General features: G+C 71.2%; 3 protein-coding genes across 3 annotated transcripts; 2 read left to right on the top strand and 1 right to left on the bottom strand.

Moving 5' to 3' along the window:
• The first annotated feature begins 17 nt into the window (after window positions 1-17).
• Window positions 18-9,393, top strand: IL17RE (interleukin 17 receptor E). Its single transcript, XM_059823482.1, is given in 34 exon segments — window positions 18-116; window positions 204-219; window positions 610-765; window positions 859-965; window positions 1,037-1,160; window positions 1,233-1,372; window positions 1,460-1,528; window positions 1,650-1,716; window positions 1,798-1,985; window positions 2,161-2,208; window positions 2,312-2,357; window positions 2,475-2,623; window positions 2,707-2,775; window positions 2,855-2,906; window positions 2,985-3,092; window positions 3,351-3,895; window positions 4,733-4,892; window positions 4,895-5,061; window positions 5,138-5,159; window positions 5,245-5,609; window positions 5,803-5,914; window positions 5,984-6,028; window positions 6,213-6,352; window positions 6,543-6,602; window positions 6,767-6,821; window positions 6,931-7,115; window positions 7,195-7,245; window positions 7,318-7,363; window positions 7,477-7,598; window positions 7,677-7,745; window positions 7,815-7,872; window positions 7,983-8,111; window positions 8,191-8,229; window positions 8,786-9,393. Coding segments are annotated over 34 exon segments (4,416 nt in total).
• Window positions 9,394-10,149: 756 nt separating this feature from the next.
• CRELD1 (cysteine rich with EGF like domains 1) lies at window positions 10,150-13,570 on the top strand. The gene is made up of 10 exons (XM_059823005.1): window positions 10,150-10,356; window positions 10,868-10,950; window positions 11,038-11,148; window positions 11,224-11,315; window positions 11,450-11,626; window positions 11,754-11,849; window positions 11,956-12,039; window positions 12,160-12,255; window positions 12,338-12,481; window positions 12,580-13,570. Exons 1-10 carry the CDS (start codon window positions 10,150-10,152, stop codon window positions 12,798-12,800), a joined length of 1,311 nt encoding a protein of 436 aa, XP_059678988.1. The 3' UTR covers window positions 12,801-13,570.
• A 282-nt stretch (window positions 13,571-13,852) lies between these two features.
• PRRT3 (proline rich transmembrane protein 3) lies at window positions 13,853-17,416 on the bottom strand. Its single transcript, XM_059823483.1, has 3 exons — window positions 16,282-17,416; window positions 16,056-16,196; window positions 13,853-15,594 (listed from the first exon to the last, which is right to left on the bottom strand). The coding sequence occupies exons 1-3, from the start codon at window positions 17,414-17,416 to the stop codon at window positions 13,853-13,855; spliced, it is 3,018 nt and encodes a 1,005-aa protein (XP_059679466.1).
• Window positions 17,417-22,013: the final 4,597 nt, after the last annotated feature.

Below are 22,013 nucleotides of genomic sequence, written 5' to 3' on the forward strand. Positions count from 1 at the left end.
GCGGCGGCGGCTCGGCTATGGGGCGCCCGGTGCTGCTCGCCGCTGCCGCCGTGCTGCTGCTGCTGTTGGCCGGGGCCGGGGCCGCCGTCACCCGCCTCCGGGTCTCCGCCAACTTCGTGAGCGCCGGGGGGAGCGGTGGGGGCCGGGCGGGGGGGGGCGGGGGGCGGGCGGCGCCGCGCTCACCCCCGTCTCTTTGCTTGCAGGAGTGCCGGGCCACCGGTGAGTAGCGGCGGGGCCGGGATCGGGGCCGGGATCGGGGCCGGGCTGCGAGCGCGGGGCTCCGCCAGCCCGGGGCTGCCGGGTCCTGCCGGGTGCGGCGGAGCTCCCGGGGCGGCGGGATGGCCGGGCTCCCCCGCCCGCGGCTACCGGGTCCTGGAGGGCGGGGTGGTTCCCGGTCTCCGGGGCGCGGGGCTCCCGGTCGCCAGGGTTCCCCCTTCCCGGGGCTCCCCCCTTCCGAGGACTCCCGGTCCCCGGGGTTCCCCCTTCCCGGGACTCCCAGTGCGCGGGGGCTCTCCCTTCCGAGGACTCTCGGTCCCCGGGGCTCCCGGTGCCGGCCGTAGGCGGGACCCCCGGCGCACGGCCGCCCCCTCTCTGCTCTCCCCCCGCCAGCCGACAGCACGCTGAGCCGTCCCCGCTGCCGCCGCCCGGCCCGGCCCGGTCCCCCGCTGAAGCCGCCTGCCCTGGTGCTGAGCAGGGCCCGCCTGTGCCTGCCCTCGCAGCCCTGCCAGCCCTGCCTGCGGGTGCGCCTGGCCCTCCCCGCCGCAGGTATGGGCAGGGGCGGCGGGGCCGGGCACCCCCGGGGCGGGGGGGGGTGTCGTCCTCCCACCCGTGTCGGTGCCCCACGCCGGTTTCTCGCAGGGCTCGGCAGCGTCCGTGGGCTGCAGCTCAACTTCCTGGAGCTGGGCTCCAACCGGGCCGGCTGGCTGCAGGTGTGGCGGCAGCACCGGGCACCAGCCAGCTCGCCGGTGAGTCTGGGGTGCACTACGGGGCTGGATGCCGGGGTGGCACATCCCACTCATCCCCCCGCTCCCCACAGTGGCAGGTGCAGTTCGACTGCTTCCCGGCGGAGAGCGGGCGGCAGGTCCTCGTCTCCCTCCGCACCATCCCTGACCGAGGCTTGGCCCTCAGCCGCAGCCACCTGATTGCTGCCGAGCCGCCCGGTGAGGCTGGGAGGGACCCCGCGGGTGTCCCGGGGGGACGACGGCGCTGGCTGACCCCTGCCTGCTCCACAGGGCCCGTCTTCACCCATGCCTGGGTCCCCGAGGCGCGGGCCATCGAGGTGTGGGTACCCGAGGGCCCCGCCCTGATGGTGCGGCTGTGCTACCAGCTGGCTCTGGAGTGTGAGGAGCTGCCCCGGCCCTTCCACCAGCAGGTAATGGCTCTGGCCCCTCCCTGGCCACCCCCATCCCGGGCTGGGGGCCGCACTTCCCACCAGCTGACGCTGCCTCCGTGCCCACAGGTGCTGGTGCCAGGGGGCCGCCGTGTCTCGCTGCCGTATGAGTTCCTGGTGCCCTGCCTGTGCATCGAGGTGCATTGCTGTCCCCTGCGGCTGCTTGGCCTCTCTCCCCACATGCCTCTGCCTGTGCAGTGAGGGCAGGCGGGAGGGTTGGGGCACATCCTGCCCTGACCACCCTGCTCTGCTCCTCCAGGCCTCCTACCCCCACCACGACAGCCCGCGCAGCAAGCGCTGCCCCTTCCGCAACCAGCCAGCTGCCTGTGAGTGCCCACGGGGAGGGGAGCCGGGTCCCAGGGGTCCCGCTGGCTGTCCCTCTGCCGTGCTGACGCAGTGCTCCGCAGACGGCCCCGAGCTGTGGTCCTCGGTGCGCTTCCACGACTACAGCTCCAGCAGCAAGGACCAGATGGCGATGGTGCTGAGTGCCAGCTGCCCCCTGCGCCCCCGGGCCACCCTGTGCTGGAGGGAGGTGGCGGCTGAGACTGCGCCCTGCCATGATGTCCCCAACTCCACTGCCAGCGAGGAGGAGCAGGTGAGGGGTCCTGGCTTTGGGGTGCCATGGGGCACCAGCCCAGAGGGGTGCAGGGCCATGCCCCTTGTTGGGGCACTCGCCAGACCCCAGGGTCCCCTGAGGGTGGTGGGCGGGCGCTGGGGTGCCCATGGGCTGTGCGGGTTGGGGACGATGACACGCTGTCTGCCCATACCAGGCATACACGCTGGACAAGGTGGACGTGCACCCCCAGCTCTGCTTCCAGGTAAGCCCCTGCAGGTGGGTGGGTGCCACCTGGGAAGGGGCTGGGGGACAAGGTGGGCTATGGCAACTCACCCTGCCTCTCTGCTGACCCGTGCTCCTTCCAGTTCTCCTACGGGAACAGCAGCCACGTGGAGTGTCCCCACCGGCCAGGTGAGCCCCATTGGTGGGAGGCACCCCTGGGCTGAGCACAGCCCTGCCCCAGGGTCCCTCGCACCCTTCATCCCCTCGGGCATCCCATGATCCCCCCTTTCTCTCCGGTGGCTGCAGAGACTGCCTGGAATGTCTCCGTGAGCGTCCGGGGGCTGCAGCTGCAGCTGCACCTCATCTCCAGCATCCCTGCGGCCTTCAGCGCAGCCCTCTGCCAGCGCCAGGGTGGGCAGTGCGAGCCCGAGGCCCCGCTCTACACTGTCACGCAGGTGAGCGGCATGGGGCTGGGGGGCACGCGGGGCAGGGACCAAGCCACGCTGAGCCACCCTGAGCCGGCCCTTGTGCTTTTCAGCCCGAAGGCTCTGCCCCGGGGGAGCTGGCGCTGCTGCTGCCGATGCAGGTCCTGGGCAGCTGCGTGCTGGTAAGGTGACACCCGTACTGGCACCTGCACCTTGGGGGGGACCCCAACCTGGCCCCCCCTCACCCAGCCCCTTCCCCAGGTGTGGCGCTCGGATGTGCGCTTTGCTCGGAAGCAGCTGCTCTGTCCTGATGGTGAGCGGGGGTCCCAGGGGACTGTGGGGGGCAATGGGGGCAGGCAGATGCTTCCCCCTCACCGCCCCCCTCTTCCAGTCTCCCGCAGGCACTTTGGGCTGTTGGGGCTGGCGCTGGCGCTGGCACTGGGGCTGGTGGTGACCATGCTGCTCCTCAACTGCCGTGGTGCCTGGAGGCCAGCCACCGGTGAGGGACACCCTAGGGGGCTGCGAGACAGGGGGACAGTGGGCACAGTGGCCATGGGGCTGGAAGGCTGGGGGGTGACAGCTCCCTGGGCTGCAGAGGGATGCGGGGTGGTGGGTGGTGGTGCAGGGCGGTGGGTGCTTGGATGCTGGGGTGCCCTTGGGGGATGCTGATGTGACCTTGGGGGATGCCGGGGTGTCCTCAGGGGATGCTGGGGGGGCTCAGGGCAGGGCTGTCACCATTGTCCCCTCCATTCTATAGGTGCCTCAGGCGGGCGCCCAGTGCTGCTGCTGTACTCGCCGGACTCAGAGGAGCACCTGGGGCTCGTGTGCGCCCTGGCTGAGCGGCTGCGTGCGGGGCTGGGCTGTGACGTGCGCCTGGACCTGTGGGAAGCAGGTGGTGTGGGGCGGGCAGGTGCCCTGCCCTGGCTCTACGCCCAGCGGGGCCGTGTGGGCCGCCAGCGCGGCACTGTCCTCCTCCTCTGGAGCCGGGGCAGCGCCCGGCTTTTCCGCCGGTGGCGGGTCGGGGTGGCTGACGGGGTCCCTGGGGACGCCCACGACATCTTTGGGGCAGCGATGGCCTGCCTGCATGGGGAGCTGAGGGCGGCGGGCCGTGGCGGTGGCTGGGTGCTGGCCTACTTCAGCCGGCTTTGCAGCTCCCGCGATGTCCCCCGGCCCCTCCGGCCCCTGCCCACTTACCGCCTGCCCCGGCAGCTGCCCGGGCTGCTGGGTGCCCTGCGGGGCAGCCCCCCGGCCCCCCGCCGCTGCTGGGGCAGGGCAGAGAGACTCCTGCACCGGCTGCTGGAGGTGGGGGCCGGGGAGGATGACCCCCCGCCCCGTCCCTCTGGGGTGTCTGCGGGCACCTGAGGGCCCGTGCCGGGGCTGAGCTGGGCATTGCTGTGGGGCTGGCGGGGCTGGGTGCAGCCCCCCTGGTGAGCACAGGGGCCCTGTCACGGAGGTGAGGGGCTAGGCTGAGCTTGCCGACCGTGGCGGCAGGAGGGGTGCCTGTGGGGTGCTCTGGGGAGGTGCCGTGTACGCCGTGGGGGCCCACGCAGGGCTGGCCCTGGCCAGGGGACATGCCGTGGGGGCGAGGGTGAGCATCCGGCGGGGCGCTGGGAGCAGAGGTGCTGCCCCGGCAGGGGCAGCTTTATTTCCGCACAGGAACCTGCTCCGGAGGAGAGCCAGGACGCCGGGGAGGCCCTTCGGGACGCCACAGGCAGGCCCAGGGCCGGGGCGGCACTGGAAGAAGCGGGGCTGGGGGGGGCTCTCTGCCCTGCCTGGGGCCCGTGTGCTGGGCACAGCCTGGCAGCGCTCCTCGCTCCCATCCTGTCAGCAGAACCTCGTCGACGGCGGGAGCAATAAAGGCGCTGTTCCACCCTGCCCCGCCGTCCCTCTGCTGTGCCGGGGCTCGGCCGCGGCTCCGCGCGCCCGGCCGGTGCCCTGCGGGCGGTGGGGGCTGCACAAGCCCCGGGGGGGGGGGGGGGGGGGGGGGGCGAGGCGACGCAGGAGCAGGACGCAGCCCGTCCCGTCCCGTCCCCCGCCCCGCTGCCGGTGGCCGGCCTGGGCACTGTGCCCACGCCGTGGGGCAGGGGCGGGCCCCGTGCCTGAGCCGTGGGGCCGCCCTGGTCCCCGCGGCGCCCCGAGCCCTCCCGGCGGCAGCGGGGCGCGGAGCCTGTCCGTGGGTCGGTGCGGGAGCGGGGAGGCCCCACCCCGGGGCGGTCGCCGGCGCCGCACTAGGACCCGGGTGTCCGGGATCGGAGCAGGAAGCGGGAGCCGGCGGCGGCGGTGGGGCCCGTGGAGCCGGGAGCGGGGCCGTCGGGAGTGGACGGTGTGGGGCCGGGGCGCCCCACGGCCCCGGCCCCGCCATGCGTGTGCTGGGGTGGCGGCGGCGGCTGCTGCTGCTGCTGGTGCTGCTGGTGGCAGGGGCGGCGGGCGGGCGCGGGGCCCCGCGGGACACCCTGGCCTGCTCCCAGGTGGGTCGGCGTCACCCGCAAGTGGGCCGCTGGGCACCCCGGCACCGCCACCGGCCTCACCCCCGCCTCACCCCAGGGCCTCGCCTGCCGCCTCCTGGGTAAGTGCCACCGCCACTGCCATGGCCCCCAGCCCACCTGGGGCACGGGACCCCGCACCCACGTTTGCCCTCTGTGTCCCCCCAGACACCGATATGCTGTGTGGGACGGAGCTGCCGGGGCCCGGCCGCGGGCTGGCCCTGGCTCGGCTGCAGCTGAAGCCGGCTCTGCGCTGTGCCGGGCCTGCGGCCTGCTCGCCCTGCCTAGAGGCGCGCCTACGCTTGGCCCTGCCAGCCGGCACCGGCGAGCCCGGCCACCCTGCGCCGTCGGGCGTCCCCGGGGAAGAAGACGGCGGTGAGGGGGGACGGTGGTCACTGATGGATGGGGCTTCCTCGTCCCAGCCCAACGTCACCGGGCTGCTGCTGCTCTCTGGGCACACGTACACCTCCTCCCGCTGCGTGGCTGTGGAGGTCCGGGTGACCCTGGCCCCCGCGCTGCCTGGCCGACCCCTGGTACGTAGGTGCGAGCTGCCAGGGATAAGTGTTCCTGCCACTGGCAGTCCCCAGGCACTGCAGTGCGTGGGGATGTGGGTGCTGGCTCCGGCGCATCTCCGTGGCACAGTGGTCCTGTTCCCCACGCCCTGGGGAGGTGGGTGCCGGCGGTGCCGGTGCCTCGCCGCAGTGCAGTGGTGGTTTTCCTGCCCAGGGCTGGGTGACCTTCCGGTGCTTCGAGGCGCCGCTGGGCTCCGAGCTCCACGTCACAGCGTACATCAACTCACGCGGCCGCCGGAGGCTGAGCCAGTGGCAGCGGGTGCCAGGTGAGCCCCCAGCATGCCCTGCCGGGACAGCTCCTGTCCCTGCTGCCCACTGACCCCCTGTCCCCACAGACTGCTCATGGCCCGCGGCACAGGCTGCCATCCCCCAGTGCCAAGGTAGGTGCTGGTGTCCGCCAGCTGCGGCAGCACCAGGACCCCCCCCACCTTGGTGCATGTTCCCTGGGGAGCTCTGGGTGGTGGGTGCTGGGGGAGAGGGTGACCCCCGGGGTGCCATGCCCTGTGCTGTGGTGCCGGGCGGGCAGTGCCAGGTGCCGGGTGCCCTGAGCCGCCTCTGGCGCAGTGCCCAGGTTGCAGGTCTCCCCGCGTCTGAAGGAGGTGGTTGTGGAGGTGCAGGGGGCTGCGGCGGGGCACAGCTACACCCTCAGGCTCTACCACAACCAGAGCCACGGTGCTGGTGGGTCGGGGCGTGCGGTGACTGCAGTGAGTATGAACCCCTTCCCCGACCCCCCGCCTTGGCCCCCCCACCCCCCGGGAAGCCATGTCTGTGTTGCAGGCAGGGCGCTGGGAGAGGGTCCCCCGGGAGCGAGTCCCTCACTGCAGGAGGGGCTGGGGTGACCCTGCCGGGGGGTGATTTGCCACTGGGTGACCCACATCTGGTTCTTGGTGGTAGAGCGGCCCCATGAACTACAGCCTGCCCGCCGACGAGGTCCTGCCCTGCCTCTGCCTGCAGGTGGGTGCCTGGAGGGGCACTGCAGGGGTGGCAGAGCTGCCACCAAAGCAGAGGGGCTCCGGGCACTGCATGGCCCCGTCTGGCATCCCAAGGGGGCCGGCTGGGTCATGGTCACAGCGTGGGCGCCCCAAATCCTTTTGCTCTTCTCTGTCTCCCCCCTCCAGGTCTGGCCAGAGACGCAGGACTCGTCACGGGCCACCCTGTGCCCCTTCTCCCATGGTACCTGCACCGCGGAGCTGGGGCGGGCTGGGGCACAGGGTGGCCGGGACACAGGGGGACCTGATGGGACACTGCACGGGATGAGACCCCTCTCCTGGTGCTCCCGCAGATGCCGAGGCCTGGAAGCGGCTGTGGGCACGCAGCCGCTTGGTCCTGCACGCCGGGGGACAGGCGCTGAGCTGCTCCCTCTTGGCCCCCTGCGACCTCCCGGCAGAGCTGGTGCCCTGCTGGCAGCCGGCACCCGCTGCACCCTGCCAAGCCCTGCCTGGCCTGCAGCAGCCCGCCGTGGGGCAGGTTAGTGGGGCTCCGTGGGGTGCCGGGAGCACGAGGAGGGATGCGGGTGGCACTGATGGAGTATGCCTTCTGCCCGCAGGGACCCCAGGAGTTTGGGGGACTGCGTCCACATCCCAATCTCTGCGTGCAGGTAGGATGCCCCTCTGCCCCACAGCTGCCCCATGGGCAGCCCCAGGCACTGCTAACCCACTCTCTGGGGCAGGTGCGGAGCAGCGGGCAGGTCTGGCTCACCCAGTGCCTGCGGGACAGTGAGTACTGCTGGGGCAGGAGGGCAGGGGCAGCCTGGGGGTCTGGCTGGGGGGTAAGCCCCCCCTGGCCTCCCCTCGCTGCCCCCCCCCCCATCCCTCTGGCACATCCCCAGGAGCGCTGCCTGGCCGTGCTGACGACCTCCTGCTGCTGGAGTCTGGGGAGCGTGGGGAGAACGCCTCGCTGTGCGCCCTGGAGCGGGGTGCCTGCAGGCCCCTAGCCAGCTTCGCCAGCACGGTAAGGGGCAGGGACCCCTGTGTCCCGGTGGCAGTGGCACCAGCAGCACAGCTGGCTCACCCCCTGCCTCCTTCACAGGCGGCCGGGCACCCCGGGCTGCTGGAGTGGGAGCTGCGGCGGGACGTGGCAGCAGGGCAGTGCAGGCAGGTCAGTGCGGGCAGCTGGCAGGCAGCGGGCATGGACCGGGTGGTGTGTGACGTGTCCCCATCCCCACAGATCTGGCACCCTGAGAACGGCACTGGGGTCGCACTCTGGGCCTGTCCTCTGCACAAGTGTGAGTGTCCCGGCTGTGCTGGGGGAGGGGGGGGACGGTGTGGGGCTGAGGGAGGGCACCCACCCCACGGAGCTACCGGGCAGGCGCCAGGGACCGTTGGTGGGTGCCAGGGACCCTCTGCAAGCGGTGATCCTTGCCTGCAGACCTGCGTGCCCGCTGGGCACTGGCGTGGATGGGGGTGCTGCTGGGCGTTGCCTGCCTCCTGCTCCTGCTCCTGCTGAAGAAGGAGGATGTGAAAGGTGAGCAGTGCCTGCCTGGGGGCCGTGCCTGGCCCAGGACCCCCCTGGGACCCCAACTCACCACCTCTTCTCCCCGCAGGCTGGCTGAAGTCCCTGAGGGCTGGCTACGGCTCCAAGGGTGAGCGTGGGGGTGAGCCTGGGCAGGGGGCAGGGGTGTCCATGCCTTCCCTGCAGGGGCCAGGGGTCAGAGCAGAGAGGGGTCCCCCATCAGGGGTGGTCCCTGCTTGCTTCCCACCCTGGCTGCCCCATAGGGTGGGTAGGGGAGTAGGGGGACAGAACAGAGGGTGGGAACAGTATTGGGGGTTCCCAGCCTGCCTCCCACTGTGACTCTCCCTTAGGGTGGGTAAGGGGATTGGGGGACCGAGTAGGGGATGCGTCACCCATTCGTGGTGGTCTCGATCTGCTTCTCACCGTGTCTGTCCCTTAGCTTGGGTACGGGGGGTGCTGCAGGGGTTGGGGGGCAGAGCAGGGGCTACGTCCCTCCATCATGGGTGGCCCCCCCATTGTGAGTGGTCCCACCATGGCTGTCCCTTAGGATAAGTAGGGGGTCAGGGGACAGGTGAGGGTGTGGGTCCCCTATATGGGGGGGGTCCCAGCCTGCCTCCCACCACGGCTACTCCATAGGGTGGGTATGGGGTGCCGAGGGGGCTTCAGGCACTGACAGTACCCCCCAGGCCCGCTGCGAGGCCGGCGGGCACTGCTGGTGCATGCGGCGGAGCCGGCGGCAGAGAGGGCAGCGTGCGCCTTGACGGCGGCCCTGCACCCACTGGGGCTGACGGTGGCGGTGGCACCGGGAGGTGGCAGTGGGGTTGCGGCGTGGGGGCCACTGCCCTGGCTGCACGCCCAGCACCAGCGGGCACTGCGTGACGGTGACACCGTCGTCCTCCTCCTCTCCCCGGCAGCTGTGGCTGCCGCGCACCGGTGGGACACCAGGGCTGGAACCGTGCCGGGAGCCGGGGCAGCTTTCAGTGGCCCTGGCCCCCAGCACGGCCCCAGCCCCGATGATGTCCCCACTGTAGCACCCTGTGAGGCGTTCGCGGCAGCTCTGTCCTGCGCCATGCCGGCGCTGGCAGCGGGCAAGGGCTGCTATGTGGTGGCCCGGCTAGAGGCCTTGGTGCTGGCGGTGCCGCCGGTGCTGCAGGCAGCCCCTGCCTTCGCGCTGCCCAGCGAGATGGGGGGATTCCTGCGGGCGCTGGCAGGTCCGGGTCGGCGGAGGGGCCGGTGGCTGGAGCCGTACGTGGCGGCGGTGGCTGAGGGTCTGCGGCGGGCAGTGGGGGAATAAAGCGGTGACGGTGGCTTTGCCATGCACGTGTCCATCCTCCGTGGTGTGGGGGGAGAGGTTGGGTCGGGGAGGGGGAATGGGGACTGGGATGGATTGGTGAGGGGTGATGGGGAGGTTAGGGGGTCTGGGGGCAGGAGGGGGGGCTGGGCTGGTTTGATTGGAGGGTGGATGGGGAAGTGGACCAGTTCAGGATGATAAGGAGCAACTGGACCAGTTTGGGGGGGGGGGGGGGGGGGTGAGGGGGAACTGGACCAGTTTGGAGGGGTGGGGGGGAACTGGACCAGTTCAGGGGAGGATGGGGGGAACTGGGCCAATCTGGGGGGATGAGGAGGAACTGGACCAGTTCAGGGCTATGAGGGGGAAACTGGGCCAGTTCGGGGGGGATAACTGGGCCAGTTTGGCTGGAGGGGGAAGGTGACCTGCACTGGTTTGACTGGGGGGGGTGATGGGGACCGGCCCAGTCGGGTCGGGGAGTGAGGGGCTCCTCCAGGCCCGGCGGGAGCGGGGCCGGTGCGTTCCGGGGAGCCGCTCCCGGTCCCTGCGGGGTCACCGGCCCGGCCCGTCCGCGCTCCGCCCGCCGGGTGCCCTTGGCCGCGGCCCCTTTAAGGCGCGGGGAGGCGGGGCCCAACGGGCGGCGCGGGTTGGCTGCGAGCGGCGGGTGGACAGCGGCGGACGCGCGGCCATTGGCGGGGGCGGTGGGCGCTGAGTCAGCGGGCGCGGCCCACGTGGTGCGGGCGGGGCGGGGCGGGGCGGAGGATGGGGCCGCGGCGGCGCCTGGCGGCCGCGCTGCTGCCGCTGCCGGCCCGGCGGGGGGGGGCCGGGCTGGGGGGGGCCCTGCTGGGGGCCGCCCTCCTCGGGGGGGTCCTGCTGGCGGCCGCCCGCGCCCACCCGGACCCGGACCCGGACCAGGACCAGGCCGAGCCCTGCCGAGCTTGCCGCGGCCTCGCCGACAGCTTCAGCAGGGTGCGGGCCGGGGGGGGGAGAGGGGGTGATGGGCGCCGTGGCGTGGGGGGGGGGGACACGGAGGGGTGATGGGGCGTGGGGGGGTGTGGGGTGACAGAGCCCCTGCTGCGGGGGGGGGCAGACGTGAGGGACAGGGCTGTGGTGCAGGGGGTGGCCTGGCGCAGGGTGGCTCAGTCTGGGGGTGGTGGGGGAGAGGGGGCAAAGGGGGTCCTGGGTGGGGTGATGTGGCGGGGGGGCCCAGGGCGAGCACAGGCTGAGGGGGGGCAAGGAGGTGACAGGGCCCCGGAGTGGGGGGTGGCCTGGGGGGACGTTGGTGAGGCGGGGGGGCACTCCCCACAGCATCCCTAGGGGGTGAAGGGGGTCCCGGGGGGGCACAGTGGCTGGGGTCTGGGGAGGGGAGAGGGTGGCAGGTCCCTGGGGAGAGGAGGGTGGCACGGCCCGGGGGTGACTCTATGGGGAGGGGGGTTATTGAGGTGTCCTATGCCTGCACTGCACCCCCCGGCGTGCCCAGGGCCTGGAGCGGACAGAGCACGAGGGCTTCGGCGGGGGCAACACGGCCTGGGAGGAGGAGAAGCTGGCCAAGTACCAGCACAGGTAGGTGCCCCCCAGCGGGGGGGGGTTGGGGGAGCCCGGCTGCCCTGGGGGGGACACGTCCCCATGCTGACCCCCCTGTCCCCACAGCGAGACCCGTCTGCTGGAGGTGCTGGAGGGCGTCTGCACCCCCTCAGACTTCGCCTGCCACCAGCTGCTGGAGCGGAGCGAGGAGCATGTGGAGCAGTGGTGGTTCCATGAGTGAGTCTGGGGACGGGGACACGGGGGGACAGGGGCATGGCAGGGGGCTGAGCGCCGTGTCCCCCCCCTCCACAGGCGGCAGCAGCACCCTGACTTCTTCCAGTGGCTGTGCATGGACAGGCTGGCGCTCTGCTGCCCGCCCGGCACCTACGGCCCCGACTGCCGGCGTGAGTAGCTGTGGCATGAGCGGGGTGCCGGCAGGGTGCCAGCGGGGGTGCCGCAGCACTGCCCAGGCTGGAGGGGTCCCCTGCCACGCCACCCCCCGACCTGGCTGCCAGCCGGCTGGTCTCTCCCTGTGCAGCCTGCGCCGGTGGGCCCCGGCAGCCCTGCAGCGGCAACGGGCGATGCGATGGTGACGGCACGCGCCGTGGCACCGGCCTGTGTGTCTGCAGCCCGGGCTACGGTGGCCCCTTCTGCGCCGATTGTGGTGACGGCTACTATGAGGCCTCGCGGAACAAGAGCCACCTGGTATGTGCCGGTAGGTAGGGGTCCAGCCCGGCGGGGAGGAGGGCTGTGCAGCCGGGGGTCCGCCCTGCTGCTGCCCCGGCATCTGGTGCAGGCAGCTCCCTGTGCCTCTGCCCACGCCCGCTCTCCCCTGCCTGCAGAGTGCTACCGGGCATGCGGGCGCTGCACAGGGCCGGAGGACTCCAGCTGCCTTCGCTGCAAGAGGGGCTGGGTGCTGCATGAGCACCGCTGCATCGGTGAGGGCTGCGGTGGGACCGGGGGGACAGCAGGCGAGCTCAGGGCCACGGGGGTCCATGTCCCAGGAGCCAGGGCTCAGCAGGGCTGTTCCCCCGTCTCCTCCAGACGTCGATGAGTGTGGCACGGAGATGGCACACTGCCGAGCCAACCAGTTCTGCGTCAACACAGAGGGCTCCTACGAGTGCCGAGGTCAGGCAGAGGTGGTGGTAGGATTTCCGTGCGGGCGGCTCCCCGCTGCTCGGGGCTGTCCCCCCTGGCTGGGCTGGGAGGGGGCTCTGGTCGTGACCCCAGCTCCTCTCCCCACGGCAGACTGCTCCACGGCCTGCATTGGCTGCATGGGCGCCGGACCAGCTCGCTGCAAGAAATGCAACAAGGGCTACTGGCGGGATGGAGCCAAGTGTCTGGGTGAGTGCCTCCCGCGGGATGGGGTCGGTTCTGCCCTCTCCCTGCTGCCTGAGCCCTGCCTGAGCCCTGCCTCCCCCCGCAGATGTGGATGAGTGTGCCAGCGCCGAGGAGCCGGTGTGCATGGGGGCACAGGAGGTGTGTGAGAACACAGAGGGCAGCTACCGCTGCGTCTGCGCCCGCGGCCATGTCCGGCAGGACGGGCACTGCGTGGAGGACAAGCCCCCTGGTACGGCTTGATGGGGGGGGGGACGGGCAGGGAGTGCAGGGGGCAGTGGGGGACTCTGCCCACCCGGCCATGCCCCCCCACAAGCACCGTCCTTGCAGATGCCCCGGAGAAGGGCTTCTTTGATGACGTGACGGAGGACGAGGTGGTGGTGCTGCAGCAAATGTTCTTCGGCGTGATGATCTGCGCCCTCGCCACGTTGGCTGCCAAGGGTGACATGGTCTTCACTGCCATCTTCATCGGCGCCGTGGCCGCCATGGCCGGCTACTGGCTCTCCGACCGCAGCGACCGCGTCCTCGATGGCTTCATGAAGGGCAGATAGCTATGGGGCTGCCAGGTGCGGGCGGGGGGAGCAGGCTCAGCCTGGGGTGCAGGGCTGCCCCCCCCCAGCAGGGGCTGGCTGCCAAGGCCGGATCCTGTGGACGGTGCTGTGCCCTGCATGCGTCTCCCAGCCCCGTTAGCATAGGGTCTCGCCTCCCCCCTGCAGAATGAGCCGGGGGTGCCTGGTCCCCGGGGGCTCCCGCACAGCCCCCTCTGGCCGGTGTGGTGATGCCGAGCAGTGCGGCACTGTGGGGTGGGGGACACAGCATGCTGCCCCAGCCCCTCGTGCTCTGGAGCAGAGGCCCGGCACTGTGGCAGGTGGGAGGGCATGGGGGCAGATCGGGGGGTGCTCCACCGGGTGCCAGGGCGGTGATGCTGGCAGCTCTTGGCCCTGGTTGCCTGGTGAACATCCCCTGGGCTGGGGGCTGCTGGATGTTGTGTGTCCCCCCATGAGACTGTTCCCCATGGGGCAGTGGGGGGCTGGGTCCCCCTTCTGCCCTGAGCCATGGGGCTGGGAGAGCTGCCCCCCCAACCCCTCCTCCCCACATCCCTGGGCAGAGCCCATCTTGCCCCTCCCAGGCTGGGGGGGCCGGGGGCTCTCACGGAGCACAGGGTGGGGGGAGCCCCTCACCGCTTGTGGGGTGCCGTGCCAGTGATGGGACCCTGCTGGATGCATGAGTGTGGCCGTTGCATTTGTCCGTGGTTTGTCCGTTGGGGTGTGCCCATCCGTCTGTGTGTCCATATCTCAGGAAATAAAGCTCTGCACACCCAGCCCGGCTGCTCGGGGTGGGGGGCCAGCGGGGTTGGGGGTGCTGCTCCCCACCACCACCTCCACATGCCAATGGGGCTGCCTCCTCCTGACATAAACTTTTTATTTCTCTGGTTTGGCACAAATGGAGCTGGCCCAGCCCAGCTCCTCCCTCCCGCCCAGCCCTGCAGGGGCGCAGGATCAGGCCTCTGGACCCCCACGCTGGGCTTGCCCCCCTGGGCCTGTCTGTGTGCCCCCCGGTCTCTGCCCGTCCCTGCGTCTTCCTGGTTCAGAGCTCGATGGTGTCACTGGAGAGGCTGCGGGTGTCCACTGCTTTGCCGAGGGCCGGGAAGCCGCGGGGGCCCTCGCGCTCCCAGCTGGGGGGCATGGCGGGCATCAGGAGGGGGGGCCCGGCTGGGTGCCTCGTCCAGGGGCAGGCTGTCGGGTGAGGACAGCCCATGGCGCCAGGGGTTCCAGCTGATCTTCAGCGAGCTGCTCTCCAGCGAGCTGGCTGAAGCGGTGACAGTGATGGTGACGGTGCCAGGGGGCTGCTGGGGGCCGGGCAGCTCTGTCAGCGAGCTGCACCGCACCATGCGCCCCAAGCCAGGGGTCTCGGCAGCGGCCAGGGAGCCATGCAGCGAGGCGCCGGAGCCACGGCGGGGCCGGTCAAAGAGGCCATCGTGCAGGAGGTGGCGGCGGCAGAGTGCCTGGTCGATGCTGCGGCGCAGGTCGATGGGGGACGGGGGGCGGAAGACCAGCTCCCCCAGCGAGGGGGACGAGCCCTGCTCGAAGGCGGCGCAGGAGCGGGCGGCCACCGCATTGGGGCACTTGGGGCTGAGCCCTGGCATCCTGGCAGTGCCAGCGGCAGCCGCCCAGGCCTCGTTGCTGTCCTTGAGGGCCCGCAGGGGCAGCTGCTCCGCCGGGTTGCGGATGAGGCTCTTGGAGATGTCGCTGGCGGGTGCCCGCTCCGGGCCGGTGCTGCCGGTGCTGCCGCTGGCCCAATCATAGCAGTTGTTGGGGTACTCCGGTGCCTCGGTTTTGCGGCCGGCGCAGAAGTACTGCAGTGCCTTGGCCCAGCAGGAGTGGCCGGCAGGGCTGCGGCGGTGGCACTGGCAGCACAGCGGCTCAGCGGCGGCCACTAGCAGTGCCAGTGCTGTGCCCAGCTCGCCGACCCGCAGCCAGAGCTGTGCCGCCCAGCCAGGCCGTGAGAAGCGCCATGGGGGGCCCAGGACCCCCCGCAGCCACAGGGCACTGTAGAGCTGCAACCCGCAGACCGGCAGCCCTGCTGCTGCTGCCGCCAGCAGTGCCCGGGCCCCCCGCCGCGGCTCTGGCCCCACGCCACCCCCTGGTCCCTCCTGGGGTGCCCGCAGCACCCTCCAGCACCCCCAGAGCCCCCCCAGCAGCAGCAGGACCCCGGCCCCGCAGCCCAGCACCTGCAGCACCAGCCCAGCGGTGGGGCCCAGCCGGGGCGGGAGCAGGTCGGCGGCCCCCAGCACCACGCTTTGCAGGGTGGCGGCTGCCCCCAGTGCGGGCAGCCCCCGGAGCCGGGTCGGCAGCAGCCGGAGCTGGGCCAGGTGCTGGAGCCGCTGGAGCAGGAGGGCGAAGGTGGTGAGCAGCAAGGGGAAGGGGGCCGTGCTGAGCAGCAGCAGGGCCCAGGAGGGCAGACGGCCCCGCACCCCGTAGGGGTCCAGCAGCAGGAAGGTGGCCCGCAGCAGGCAGGCGGCCAGCAGCAGCCCGTGGGCCCCTAAAATGTGGGGCAAGTGGGGGGGATGCAGGGCGGCCGCCCCAGCCAGCCCAGAGATGCAGCCCAGCGCCAGCAGCAGGAAGATGGCGGCTACCCCATAGACGTGGGCCTCCCAGGCGAAGCCCAGCCGGCGACGCAGCTCGGCCCAGCGCAGCCCCGTCCCGTTGGCCCCCGGCACTGGGGGGTGGCTGGGCTGCTGCGTGGATGGGTGCCGGGGGGCTGGCTGCGGTGTCACCCCTGCCTGCCGCCACGTGGCCGAGGGGGCTGCGGTGCTGTGGGTGGGGGGCTGCATCCCCGCGGTGTCTGCGGGCAGGAAGGAGGGTGACAATCAGCGGGAAGCAGGGGGGACCCCAGACACGCAACTCAGTGACACCCAGTCCCCACCTGCACCCCATGGCCGGGATGCATCAGCCGCGGCACCCCGGCACTGCAGAGCGGGATGCCCTGGGTCAGCTAGGGCTGTGCCCACCGGCACCTCCCGGGGGCCTCCAGCAGGACCCGCAGTGCAGGGGGTGGCATAGACCCAGGAATGTCCCTGACCCCCCTGGAGAAGATCCTGCCCGCCGGGCACTTAGTACTAATCTTAGGAGTAGATTAGGGCCATCACCAGGCACAATCCTGATTGAAGGTGTCAGCGCATCCCGGCTGGTCGGCCCAAGATAGCTGCTGTCCCCCCTCTGCCAGCCCCGATGCCCTGGGGAAGGGCTCCCACAGCACCCCCACCCGGGACTGACTGGGTGGGCTTGGCCGTGGCCCCACATCACCTGAGCGCCTGGTCCCGGGTGTCCCTGTGGCAGGATGCGCCGTCAGCCGTGGGGTGGCCTCGGTGGCGTTCGGGGTGCTCACGGGGCCCACAGCGCCCCGGACCCGCTGCGGGGAGCCGACGTCCTCCTCGGGCAGCAGCCCTGCAAGAGAGGGCAGAGCCAGGCACTGGCACCCACGGGGGCTCGGTCCCTGCCGAGGGGTCCCCCATTATGCACCAGCTCCTACCTGTGCCGGGGGTGCCGGGGAGGGCTGTGCTGGAGGTGGGCAGTGGCGTGGGGCTGCTGCCAAGGCCAGGCCCCAGGGTGGGCTGGAGTCCCTGCTGCCCCATTGTCCCGGCGTCCGTGCGAGGGGCCGCGTCCCTGAGGCTTGCAGTGGCGTGGCTGAGCGGGGCTCTCCGGGTGCTGCGCTGGTGGGCTGGGACCACCCGGGTCCAGGGCTCTGCCAGCCCCCAGGATGGGGCTGCGGGCGGCAGCCGTGGGGCAGAGCTGGGCAGAGCAGGGGAGGGGCTGGAGGGGCCCCCCGGGTCCCCCTGTCTGCCCATTGGCTGCGTGGAGCCGGGGCTGGTGAGGGGACCCCTGGCTGGCCCCATGCCAGTGGGGTGGGGTACAGGGACAGTGCCCAGCGGGACCAGCTGGCTGCTGGCCAGAGTGAGCTGTGTACCCCGAGGGAGGCCCAGGGCTGCCATGGGTCCGGCTGCCGCTGGCTGTCCCACTGCATGGGCATCTGCTGTCCCTGTCCCGGCTGCTGGCACGGGGGTCAGGGCGATGGTAGACACAGTCGGCCGCGGGCTGGGGGTGCTGGCTGGCCCGGTGGCACTCTGCCCGGCTGGGGACGGGCCCTGTCCTGGCCAGGGCGGCCCTGGGGAGCTTGGCCCCGTGTCCATGGGCACCTCGGGGCCTGACGTCCCCAGCGCAGAGCCGAGGGGCAGCCAGGTCCCGCCCTGGGGGCTGTCCTGGCCTTTGGCCTCGTGTCCTCGCCAGGCGATGATGGGCTCCTCCGCCACCGCTGGGGCTGTGCCGCCGTCCCGCCAGGCCCCGGTGCTAGCGCCTGCCATGGTGGTTTCCATCCCCAGGGGTGCCCCGGTGGCATCCCCTGCCTGCGGCGGTGGGGACCAGTGCACAGGGCTGCTGCCCCCCCAGTGCTCGCTCCCGGGAGCACTGGCACCGCTGGGGTCCCCCGACGCCTCCCAGGCAGGGGACGGGCCTGGCCGCTGCTGTCCCCAGGCAGGGCCGTGCAGGGGGTCCGTGCCGCGCTGCAGGGTCCCACCTGGGGACAGCCCCACCGGCAGCGTTCCCCAGGCTCCGGCAGGAACCCCGGTGGCCAGGAGCAGCCCCCAGGTGACGAGCCGTGCTGCAGCCATGGTGAGCGCCCCGCCGGCCCTGTGCCCTGCGGGGATGGGGGGCTCAGTGAGCCGGGACCCACAGCGGATGCCCGATGGGCATTGTTGCCACCGGCTGGGCTGTCACTGTCCGGGCTGGCCCTGGGCCCTATTCCCAGCTGTCCCCGTCCCCGATGGTTCCTGGCTGTCCCCCGGTCCCAGCTGGCCCTATTCCTGCTGTCCCCACCCCGGGTGTCCCTGCTGCCAGTGGCCCCATTCCCAGCCTTCCCCTTCCCAGTGTCCCCGGTGCTGGCGGTCCCCATCCCGGTGTCCCCGGTGCTGGTGGTCCTTGGTGCTTAGTGGTCCCTGCCCCAGGCATCCCCCGTGTCCCCTCCCCGGTGTCCCCCTCCCTGGTGTCCCTATCCCCGGTGTCCCCCCGCCCCGGTGTCCGTCCCCCCCCGCCCCCGGTGCCCCTCCCGGTGTCCCCGCTGCCGGCGGCCCCGCTCCGGCGCGCACCGTTCACCTTGGCGCGTCCCCGGCTGCATCCCGGCGGGGATGCCCGGCCCGGCGCGCCCCGCCGCCGCCGCACACGCGGCTCAGCCCCGCCGGGCCGGGAACGGGGCCGGGACCGCCCGGCTGCGGCGGCGGCCCCGCTGTGCGGGTGCGGGAGCCGGCGGGGCTGCGCTGCGGGGCCGGGCCGCGGCCGGTGCGGGACCAGAGCGGGGCCGGTGCAGTCGCCGCATCCCGCGGACCCCGCCCGGAGCGCGCCGGGCCGGCCCCGCTGCTCGGTGCTCGGTGCCCGGTGCCCGGTGCCCGGGCCGCGGTGCGGCCAGCCCCCTCCCGCCGCCCGCCGCAGCTCGGGAGGCCCCGGTGCCGGCCGCAGCCCCCCCGCTGACCTGCCGGTGCCGGTGCCGGTGCGGGCGGGCCGGGCTCTGCGGCGGAACGGGCGGCGGCGGCGGCGGCGGCGGCGGCAGCCGGTCACGCGCCGCCCCGAGCCGCGGGCACCCGCGCGGGAACCCGCCCGGCACCGGGAGGGGGGGGCGCGGGCCGCCCGGGCACGGCTGGGGCCGCCGTGCGGGGACGGGACCCGAGGCAGGGCCGGTCCCGTGCGGTGGGTCCTCTGTGGGGCTCAGCCGCGGTGGGCTCCCCTGGGGCAGGTCCCCCGTGGGGCGGGTGCCGTGGGGCACAGCCCCGTGGGGCTCAGGTGGGGTGGGCTCCCCTGGAGCCGGTCCCCCGTGGGGAGGGTCCCACGGGGGGTGGCCTCGTGGGGCACCGGGGCAGGTCCCCGCGGGGCAGGACGCAGCAGGGCAGCAGAGGGGATGCTGCCTGTGGGGCAGGCAGGGCAGGCAGCCCCCCGTGCGGGGCTATTGCCGAGTCCGGTCCCACGGCAGCCATGGGGCAGGCGGGGTGGGCTGCGGGCACCCCCAGCGGGGTCCCTGGGAAGGTCCGTGGGTGGCCTTGGCACTCTCCTGCCCCACATCTCCTGCCCGCCTTGCACGGGGCACGCAGCACCCTGGCAGTCGCGGGGCTCTGGGGCCCTGCCAAGGTGCAGGTAATTAGCTAATCAGCTAATTGTCCTGCTGGAGAGCTGCCCGCCTTGCCAGGGCTTGGGCTGGCACCGGCATGGCCACAGCGCCACAAAGTCACACCGGGTCAGGGCTCTGCCCCACACGGTGACGCACCCCGGCTCCCTGCCTGCACCCCGGCTCCCGCCTGCACCCCAGCTCCCTCGGGCAGTACCTGAGACGCCGCAGCCTTGGCAAACCCCTGTCACCGCCATCGATCTCCTCTCGCCCAGGCCAGCGGCGACATGTGGCACCTCAGGTCCCCATGGCAGGGCTGTGCCGGCAGCAGCGCGCAGTGCCCCCCTCCTGCTCCCCACCACCTCTCCGTCCCTGGGGCATCGTACCCGGGCTGGGCTCACTGCGGGTGCGTGGGGCATTTCTGGGCCCTGGTCCACCCCTCCGTGCTGCCGGCTGGGCGCGGGCAGCGGGGCTGGGGAGGGGTTGCGGCAGCCAGCTGAGCACAGGGGCCAGGGAATTTGGGCAATGCTGGCGCGCCGGCCCCCACAAAGCAGGCAGGGCAGGCAGCTAATCTGGGGATTAACGCTGGGGAGGCCACATGGTGGGGAGAGCCGGGCAGCGGCAGAGCCCGGGGGGCAGCCGGTGAGCCTGCACCATGCCAGGCACTGCCCGCACTGGGCTGTGCCACAGCCAGCCAGTCTCACACTGTGGACAGGGCAGCTGCGGCGCTGGCCATGTAGCGGGGCCATGGGGAGTGAGCCGGCTGTGCCCCATACACCGCAGTTGTCGGGGTGCCTTGTGCACGAGGCATGGGTGCAGCAGCCACCTCCACGTCCCCAGTGCCGTCAGCGGTTTCCTCCTCTGCCAAGTGACTCACTGGCAGATGAAAAGAAGAGCGCCCTGCTCCGTGCTGCCGCAGCGGCTGCCTGCCTGCGCAGCCGGGGACGCCGGGCAGAGGATGCGACCTGCGCTCTCACACCCCTATGCCCGCGGCTGCCTGGGTTTCACTGGCTTTTGGCCACTGTCCTCCCCCCTCTCCCAGGCTGTCCCCCAAAGAAGCAGGATCAAACCCCAGTTTAGGAGAAAAGTGCCGATTAAGTGCCCACAAACAGCCCAGAGCCCAGCTTTGCATTTTCATGACCACTGTGTGTGTTTTACGGTGCTGCCCCTTGCCCTCTGCAGTCCCCCATGGCTGTGCTGCCGGGGGGACCACCCCCGGCATCTTCCCCTGGGACCATTGGTGAAGAGTGGGACGAGACCCCACAAACACAGGTGCCGGCAGCCCCACAGCGGCAAAGGCCGGGAGAAACCACACGTGCCCCACGTGCCTGGCGGCATGGCTGTCTCCAGCCGGGATCCAGAGACGGCGAGCTCGGTGGCTGTGCGCACTGGGATTACGGGCTGGGAGACAAGGACCTGCTCTGCTGGGGTGCAAGCATGGTGCCTGTGGGAAGGCTGCTGCATCCCGCAGGAGCGTGGTGGGTCCCGGCTGGGGATGCCAGGCCCGGGCCCCAGGGCAGAGCCGGCAGCACGCACACTTCCATCTTTGTCCGGCGAGGCTGGGAGAGGAGTCGCCATTGTCACGGCCATATTGGGACAAATATTCTCACTGGTAGCGAAAACCCCAGAGGAGACCCTGAGTGGGAACAGGCGTGGGGCCGGGCCATGGGGGCCAGGGTGGCACCCTGGGGCTTCACCCCACTTGCCGGGGGAGGTGACTGGTGTGGGGGGAAGCACTGCTGGCTGCTGTTGGTGTTACACCTCCTTCCTCCAGGGATTTTGTTTGTCACCCCACTGTGTGCCATCATGTGCGTGCAGTGGGGGGGCTGTGGGGGTCCCCAGGACAGTCCTGCATTTACCCCACGGCACGGACGCTCCATCCTCGGGGTGCTGGGGAGCCGGGGCCTGCTCTGGCTCTGCACAGGGGCTTGCGGCAGACACCTCCAGAGGTCCCTCCAAGCTCAGCCATATGCTGCCGAGCTCTCTGCTGCACAGCCAGGGCGAGTGCCCAGGCCAGGGGCTGCGCAGGGGCCTGAGCCCATCCCCACCGCCCCCGAAACTTGGGGGTGGCGAGCCCCAGGGAGCAGGTTTTGCCCAGCAAAGACCGTGCTGGGGATGCTGGGGAGGCAGGTACAGGAGGGCAATGAGAAATGAAGAGTTGCTGCTGCCGGCAGGCGTCACCCAGTCCCTCTGCTGACCTGGGGGGGTCCCAAGGCTCTTGGGGCTCCCCACACCTGCCCCCGCCGACTTCCCCTTGCTAATTAACGTCACTGAACCAATGTTAAACTGAAAGGGTGGAGGTTTCCTTCTTTAAACATCAGAGAGGAGCTGAAAAAAACGAATCCTCCTAGTTCCACAGTCCAGGGGAGGTAAAGAGCTAGAGAGCAGCCGCCTGCCCACCCACTGAAACAGGATCTTGCCTCTCCCGAAAAACCACTACAAAGACACTGGACTTTGGTGAAGACACAATGAGTTTATTAAAGCTAGAAAAAAGGGATGCCAGTTTTCCCCCCTCGGGAGGACAAAACTGAGCCAGTTGGACTCATGGCAATAGACATGTTTTGTCAACACTGAAATGCTTCTTTTGCCTGTAACATCTCAGATCAAAAATCAAACGTGATACAAATATCTGAAGGAGTGGAAGCTAATAGTCACAGCTGGGTACACTGGACTGAGTTGCTCTGCGGGAGCTTGGGCTGCCCAACGATCTCGCTGCTGTATACGCCAGGTTAGGTGAGCAGGCTGGTCCCTTCTGACTTGAAAATTTTGGAGCAACTCCTCACTAGAGAGGTGCAGGTTTCTAAAGGACGAGAACAACCCATCAGTGACTTCATCTACTGAATTTGAACATCACAGCTTTTGGCTTCTGTTTGAGAACCACTGCCCTTGAAAAGGGTACGTTGGAGAATTCCTTGATTAGCCAAGAGATACGAGAGACAAATAAAGTAGAAACTAAATAATTTCCTGAATTTTCTGAAACCAAGCAATTTCAGCCTAAAAGGAGAAGAAATGCAGTAGTCAATGAACCCGAGATGTTAGGATTTGGTTTTCCTCAGCTAAACTTGACCCTGTCCAAAGCTCACAAACTCCTCCTGGGACAAATCTGAACCTTATCA

Source organism: Gavia stellata, chromosome 12 (assembly GCF_030936135.1).
Source record: "Gavia stellata isolate bGavSte3 chromosome 12, bGavSte3.hap2, whole genome shotgun sequence".
Lineage (NCBI taxonomy): Eukaryota > Metazoa > Chordata > Aves > Gaviiformes > Gaviidae > Gavia > Gavia stellata.